An 8252-nucleotide genomic window follows, 5' to 3' on the forward strand; every position below is an offset into this window, starting at 1 on the left:
TATATATATTTTTATGTATTTTTAATTATTTTATCTACTATTCTGAGGCAGGGCTGTATTGTGGAAGTATTATGAATTAAGTGTATACTCTCATGCCTAGTAAGGATATAGAGTATTGTTGGGGGGCAGAAGGTGGCATTATTTGATGTGCCGGCTCTGTGAGGATACAAAGTCTTAACACCCTGGACATGACAAGTGTCAGTGAGCATAAAGGAAGGGGAAGAAGGTAGCATAGTATTGTAATAATTTTCTTTTTTAATCCTGTATATAATGAAGGACACCCAGTGGGATTTGATTTTTTTCTTTTCTTTTTTTTTTTAGATATTCTCTGATTGACACATTTTTACCTATACGGATGTGATGTCAGTTTTAACTTCATTGAAATAAAATGACAGTAATAAGTTGCAAAACTTTTCAGAGTAAATTGCAACACTTCAATATTGTATGGCACACAATAAAGTAGCCTGCAAGTCATGGAGTACACACTGACATAACCCCGTATGTTGTGCTAATATGTGTCAATTTATGAGAACTTTTTCCATACAATTTGCAACAACCTCTGTGCTACAGACAAATACAGTGGCCTTCTTAATTTTTATTGCAAAACTCACTTAGCCAGTAGTATACCGATTGCTGAATTGTGAGTTTTACCAGAACACTTATCTTAATACATAATTCGCCTGCCTCCTCACTCACTCACTCACATCCGTCCGAAGCCGAATGCGCAGTTGCCTTCTGCGCCGCTGCCCGAAAAACCTTACGAGACCGACATCCAACCCCAACATCGCGGCAGGTGGTGGATTTACGGCCGCAAAAATTCAAAGAGAAAGGCGACTTCGATTAAAGCTCTAGAGGCCAGAAAGGCGATTTCGACTATAGCTCGAGGCCTAATTACGCATTCTGATTCAATTACGCATTCATTCAATACATCTATATCAGGTTTGTGGTGCTTATACTTATTATTATTCCATATTGTACTGGAACATTCATCATTCAATATTATACTATAAGACCTGGAAAATTCATCAACTAAAAGTACAAGCCTGTACAGTAATGAGTAAAGCGGACTACAATCATTACAAAACAACTTCTTCGTTACTTATCATTTGTTCTTCATACACTGCTGACACAAACTCGTGCCCGTTTCATCTTACGTTGTCGAAACGGGCTCTTTGTCTAGTATTTGGATATTGTTCACAAATTCCTCATGTGCTAACTTGAAGAAGCCTTTATTGAGCTCCATAATCCAAATATGCTGTTCTAATGAATGCAGCATGTCCTCACTCTAGCATGCATATTGATAACAGAACTAACAAAACGAAACAACGTGTGTGGGAATGTCCTGCTTGCTTCACCTAACTATGCTTGCAGCAACTTAAAATAGGGATTGGGGTGGGGGGTGTACTTACCATGTGTAAGACTAGTCTTTTGTACACCATCATGTATATTGTAAAACAACACAAATAAAATGATGGTATGGTTGTATGGCAGTTCCCATGAATTATAATCGATAGAGTGAGCATTGTTATAATTAAATATTTGACGACTACGTAATTAAAGTGGAATATCCATCAAACCATTGCTAGTAGAGGAGTTGGGTGCATGCAGTAAAACAAGTCAAGAAAATATCTGGGCTCAAAATAAGGTTAAATAAGTCCTAAAGCAATAATAGCTAAGCCTGAATCGTTTCTTTGACATAGAGATAATTATTTTTTAGAAGATGTCATTGTGCAGTTTGTTTCTGATGCACTCCATCATTAGAAATAATTTGAAATGCCTTTTTTCTGCAGATATGGAAAGTTCACAAGAATCCAGAAAATCAAAAAGCAGATCTGGGGAGCAACATAGCTCCTAAACATAGCCACCTACCACCAACAAAATTGACTACGTGGTGAGTTTCCTGCCCAGAACATAAATGGGTGAAATCCCATTTAACAGACTAACAGCACTGCACATTCTCTAGAAATGCGCACAATAACATATTTCAATTTTTTGCTTGCTCTTTGGATTGGCTTTGTTTGTATTCAAAGGTGATCTGCATTGTCTCATTTTCAACTGCATGCTTGGGCAGGGGACTTTGGCAAAGCAAGCAAATAAAACTCAATCTGCATTTCATGTTTTTTGTTTTCCTTTCTACTATGTGGATGATATTTTGCGTACTGTGCTTGGTTTACACACTCACGCTACAGGAATATATACATGTATGTGTAAATTACCTGACTTAGAAACAATTGGAAACTATTAGTAAATTTGAATATTTCCAAGCTTTTGAGATGCGCTGTGCTCATAATTTAAGTTTCTGTTTAAATCCGGCAACACACGGTCGTGTCTTTCTAGTGACAATTTACTGGTCAGCTATTTAATATTAAATCTTTCTAACTTGGTCCTGCTGCACAGGATGTCCTTGAAATTGGATATACTTTATTCATCCCCATGGGAAAATTAAAACTTTACAGAAGCTCAAGGGAAGAAAAATGTGTGTATGTATCGTATATACACTTGTATTATAACAGACAACACCATCCCTAAACACACACACACGCAAACATCTGGCTTTGATAATGAAGAGCTGCTGCTGTCAATAACGAGGCTTGTAGGTGGCAGTAAGATGGTGAGACCTGTCCAGATGTACCACAAGTTTACATTTAAAGGCATTCACATTTGAATACCGCAGATCCAGCTTGCAGTGTTCACAAAGGGAACATGTCATTTAGAAATCTACTTCATCGAAAGTTGCCCAGTTGGCGATACCAGCGTTCAGAATGATTGGTCATGTTCATAAGTGAATCGTGTCTGTTTTCAAATTTAAAAACAAGCATCAACGGGATGGTGTGATACCCCTCTTAGTCAGTAATATGGACAAATATAGACTGAATTGCAAAGTCTGGAGCACACATTTCAGCTGTAATGGTAATGTGCCTGCTTTTTTAGAATATTTTATTCATATAAGTCTCCAGACCCCTTTCCACTCTGTCAGATCATATTGGATGTAACCCATCTGGCATTAAATGGCCCCTGAAATAGGAGATTTAAGCCGGCTATCTGCAATACCCAAAATGCTACAATACATGAACACCTTGTAACTCGCCATGAGCTGTGATAGTTCTTCCAACTTAAAGTGATTGAAGCTGTCTATTTTGAATTGTTTGTCCACCTTAAATTTATCCTTGCTCCAGATCTTTGCCCTTGCCTTCCTTGGGTGAGCTGTTCCTTCGATATGGTCTGAGATGGCTCCTTTGGTAGTAGTGATTGCAGTGCTATCAGCCGAGTACAGGAATATTTAATCTATCCCATTTTACTTTTTTGAAAGTCTCTTCAATTCAGAGATGTTGTGGATGTAAGTAGCCTTTGGATCCTCAGTGCTCACCACGTGACATCTCTCAACTTCACAGTTTGTCAGACGTACGATTGAAATGAGCTGAAACTCAGGTCAGCCATGACAGCAGCATATCCTCAATTTTAAAATCCATTAAAAATATGTAATCTAATAACAAGCCAGAAGCCTAATCTTAAACTTTATTTGTTATTATTAATTTTATCAAAGAAAAAAATGAAAGAAAAGAGAGAGCTTCTGTAATAAGGATACCACATGGCAGGACACCCGGAAGTAAAGAAATATCAACCGCTTAACTACAATTTTAGATATTAAAGAGAACAATCTAAATGCACAGAGACTTGAGATTAGCATCGTGGAACTCTGTCTGTTTAATTTGAAACAGAAACGTGGCTGTGTATGTGTCAGTGTGCATGGAAGTCATACATATATAAAGACACAGGCCAGTTTTATCATTGCCTCGGTTTTCAGTTCAAGTTAACGCAACTCGCCTGATGGCTTAGTGCTGAGATCTGTGCTTTGTGCGCCGTGAGCAGCGCTTGTTTTGACACAGTTGTCTTGTTAATTTCCTAAGCAGATTTCCATTTCTACTTCATGCCTTTTCTGTCAAGTAGCTTAACTTTGTTGCCTTCTGTTCACTTTTCTTGTCTTTAAATGCATGCTTTTCCTGTTGATTTTAACAGCTTGTTTCTGATTAACTTTTCTTCTCTACCTTTTCTCATCTTCTTTTTCTGTCTGCCTCTTACTTAGAGAGAAAAGTGAACTTCAAGTTGTCATTTTGAAGCCTTTATGTCTGGTCTACTGAGACTCTTCCCTGAACTTTGTGTTTGTAAAGCTAACAAAACGATTTATGAGCCCTCCTTCAGTAGAGCATGTTAGAGGCACCAGAACTTTCCTTGAATCAAGGAACAGTATTGGACTTCAGTTACAGAAAAACACATTTTAAGGACCGAAGAACGTTTTGGCAATTTGCACTGCAGCTCAGTTTTTTAATAACTGTTGATGCAAATTTTAGGACCAATGTGGTGTAATGGTGCCAACGTCTGTTCCAGTAGAGACACTTTCACAACTGGAAGAAGAAGAAGAATCATTCGCACATCTGACAAATGCTTTAATTGAGACTGTGTGCTACTTCTTGTTTTGCTTTCTTGTAAATAGGAAGCATGTACACAAGTGGTGGAAATCGGCTGAATTCTGCTTTTGCTCCAACCTCTAGGCATGAAGACACACAGCCTTTTGATTTTACCATGTTCTGCATGAAGCAATCTGAATATCTCTGTAAAAACACGACAAGGCCTTGAGTTACACAGTCTATTGTACCAGGTTCATCAAAGCAACACTTACTACATGAACATTGAATTGTTCTTCACTTGTACTGATGCAGAATGTTTACATGCCGAAAAGTGTGAGTCGCTGAAGCAGCTGAGTGAAAACACAACCTTCTAGTAAATGTACAGGTACAGTGACTTTCTGACTGGTATTCATTTAATCTAGCTAGCACCCTTTTAATAACTGTGATTCTGTAAAGATCATTTCCTTTTCCACTTTTACATAAATGCATTTGATGTGTTTAATGGTCTTTGTGCTTCTGAGACTTTTATTAAACATTAAAATGCCATGTTGTGTGTAGTTCATAGTACTGTTCTGCCATCTTGAAAGCTGAGAGCATTGCTAGGTAATGCTTGAGGAAACACTTTAGGAGTGCACACGGAGACTACTGAATTTCCCTCTCGATCAATAAAGTATTCTATCTATCTATCTATCTATCTATCTATCTATCTATCTATCTATCTATCTATCTATCTATCTATCTATCTATCTATCTATCTATCTATCTATCTATCTATCTATCTATCTATCTATCTATCTATCTATCTATCCCTTCCAAGGCTGTGACATCATGTACACCTTAAATCTACCGTTCATTTAAACCGAAGAAGGTCACAGACGTCAGTCAGATGGATGTGTTTAAGCAGGAAATGGGCAAAGAACCTGCAGACTCTGGCTGGCTGACTAGAAGTGAGGTGGAACATTCAATGGTCTGAGAGGTTAAGTGTCTCGCGGCCAAAAGACCACCACCATAGACAAGTGCTGAACTGTTGGAAATTTTGGTAAAATAGTCCAGCTGACATTTCTCTGTCTCCCTTCTCTCCTTTCTACTGTGCACCTCACAAGGTCACCAAATAGGCTCCACACTAATTAAACTTCCTGTCTTTTAATGGATTGTTTAATCAAAGATGAGACTTGTTTATGGTCATCAGGTGGCTCTGGGATGCAACAATAAAATAAAGAGAAAATTACAGGCAGTCTTGATTTGCAAACCAAAGTATGATCTTTTGTTAAAAATTGTCATAGTTTAGATATGGGTAAAAAAATGTTTTCATCTATCCACTTTCAGAAGGCACACTCTTAATTATAGTACCAAGGGTACACAAATGTTATGCTGACACTGCTGGGCACAATCCTCAAACTACTGGGTGGGACACCTGACCCTCAGCGGGGGTGGGTCCACAGTAACTCAGCCAATTTAGAGTTTCCAGAGGCAACCCGAGGACCCGGAAAACAAATCGTAAAGGCGTTGTAAGGATGTGAGCTGAGATGTGAACTTGGGCTGGCAGGGATGCGTGGCAATAGTGTGTCACCCTAGAAAACGAATAATGCATTGTGTTTGTATCCCTCCACACCAGAAAAATGACATTTTATCATAAAGTAAATTTATGTTGTCAATGTGTAATATTATTGAAAATGCTTTGCTTTAAACACTATAAACCTTTGATTCTTTGCTGTGTGCGAACATATGCTCCAAGCTGTGGTATACTATCATGCCTTCCCCTTTGTGTTCGTGGATTGTCAGACATAGTGTCCCCACTAGGCAGTTGGGACCACAGCCACTAAAGTCCACCCTTGTTCATGTAGTTCTGTTTCACCCAAGACTAGAGCATGCACAGAGACCCGATTGAGGATGTCTTCTCTCACCGCTACTGCCATGGAATTAGTGAAAAGTTCTTAATTCCCAGGTAAGATTAACAGAGAAGGCAAACTGTTCTTCTATTCAATATAATCAAAGTGTAACATTAGCAGCAGTAGCCCTACATAAAGCATATACCTTGGTCTCATAGTTTTAAGATGGCCTTCACTCTCTGTCCAAGCAGCACATTTCTAGTTTACAAAGCTTCCCCAGTGGCAGATTCCCATCAGATTATGCCATGGGAAAGAAGAACCTCTATTATTAATTAGACCATTGTCTGATTTATATGAATTAATTCAATACATTGAGTGTCTTGAAAAGCATTATGTAAAAGTGCTTAATGTAGACAGTGGGGAGTCACCTCAACCACCACCAATGTGCAGCATCCACCTGAATGATGTGACAGCAGCCCATCTTGTGCCAGTATGCCCACCACACACACCATCTAATAGGGGTGGGGAAAATAATCGATTTGATTTACAAATCACAATTCTGAAGTATAGTGAATATCAGATTGCCAGGCTGAGTATAAAGTCAATTTTTAAATTTAAAAAAATATGTTGACTTTTCAATCGGCAAAATGTACCCGTGTGCAACCACACATAAACCATACTATGTCATTAATTAATAGACAATTAAATATGAGTTGCATGCAACCAGGCATTTGTTGTTGCCATGATAACAGTTTACTGATGTAGTTATTATGATTGGAATGCATAGTATGTCCATTTATTTATTTACGCTGTTTTAGTAATGTCCATACAGTGCATCCGGAAAGTATTCACAGCACATCACTTTTTCCACATTTTGTTATGTTACAGCCTTGTTCCAAAATGGATTAAATTCATTTTTTTCCTCAGAATTCTATACACAACACCCCATAATGACAACATGAAAAAAGTTTACTTGAGGTTTTTGCAAATTTATTAAAAATAAAAAAACTGAGAAATCCCATGTACATAAGTATTCACAGCCTTTGCTCAATACTTTGTCGATGCACCTTTGGCAGCAATTACAGCCTCAAGTCTTTTTGAATATGATGCCACAAGCTTGGCACACCTATCCTTGGCCAGTTTCGCCCATTCCTCTTTGCAGCACCTCTCAAGCTCCATCAGGTTGGATGGGAAGCGTCGGTGCACAGCCATTTTAAGATCTCTCCAGAGATGTTCAATCGGATTCAAGTCTGGGCTCTGGCTGGGCCACTCAAGGACATTCACAGAGTTGTCCTGAAGCCACTCCTTTGATATCTTGGCTGTGTGCTTAGGGTCGTTGTCCTGCTGAAAGATGAATCGTCACCCCAGTCTGAGGTCAAGAGCGCTCTGGAGCAAGTTTTCATCCAGGATGTCTCTGTACATTGCTGCAGTCATCTTTCCCTTTATCCTGACTAGTCTCCCAGTCCCTGCTGCTGAAAAACATCCCCACGGCATGATGCTGCCACCACCATGCTTCACTGTAGGGATGGTATTGGCCTGGTGATGAGCGGTGCCTGGTTTCCTCCAAATGTGACGTCTGGCATTCACACCAAAGAGTTCAATCTTTGTCTCATCAGACCAGAGAATTTTCTTTCTCATGGTCTGAGAGTCCTTCAGGTGCCTTTTGGCAAACTCCAGGCGGGCTGCCATGTGCCTTTTACTAAGGAGTGGCTTCCGTCTGGCCACTCTACCATACAGGCCTGATTGGTGGATTGCTGCAGAGATGTTTGTCCTTCTGGAAGGTTCTCCTCTCTCCACAGAGTGACCGTCGGGTTCTTGGTCACCTCCCTGACTAAGGCCCTTCTCCCCCGATCACTCAGTTTAGATGGCCGGCCAGCTCTAGGAAGAGTCCTGGTGGTTTCCAACTTCTTCCACTTACGGATGATGGAGGCCACTGTGCTCATTGGGACCTTCAAAGCAGCAGAATTTTTTCTGTAACCTTCCCCAGATATGTGCCTCGAGACAATCCTGTCTCGGA

At 39.5% G+C, this 8252-nt stretch overlaps 1 protein-coding gene across 10 annotated transcripts in view; it reads left to right on the top strand.

The window, feature by feature from the left end:
• Window positions 1-4952, top strand: part of LOC114666049 (girdin-like) — a 207154-nt gene extending 202202 nt beyond the window's left edge. For all 10 annotated transcript variants that reach the window (XM_051919663.1, XM_028820752.2, XM_028820762.2 and 7 more), the window contains 2 exons: window positions 1791-1891; window positions 4085-4952. In XM_051919663.1, coding sequence (XP_051775623.1) covers window positions 1791-1855 — 65 coding nt within the window. In that variant the 3' untranslated portion in view covers window positions 1856-1891; window positions 4085-4952. The remainder of the gene's footprint in view (window positions 1-1790; window positions 1892-4084) is intronic.
• The last annotated feature ends 3300 nt before the right edge of the window (window positions 4953-8252 follow it).

The sequence above is a fragment of the Erpetoichthys calabaricus genome, chromosome 15 (genome assembly GCF_900747795.2).
Source record: "Erpetoichthys calabaricus chromosome 15, fErpCal1.3, whole genome shotgun sequence".
NCBI lineage: Eukaryota > Metazoa > Chordata > Cladistia > Polypteriformes > Polypteridae > Erpetoichthys > Erpetoichthys calabaricus.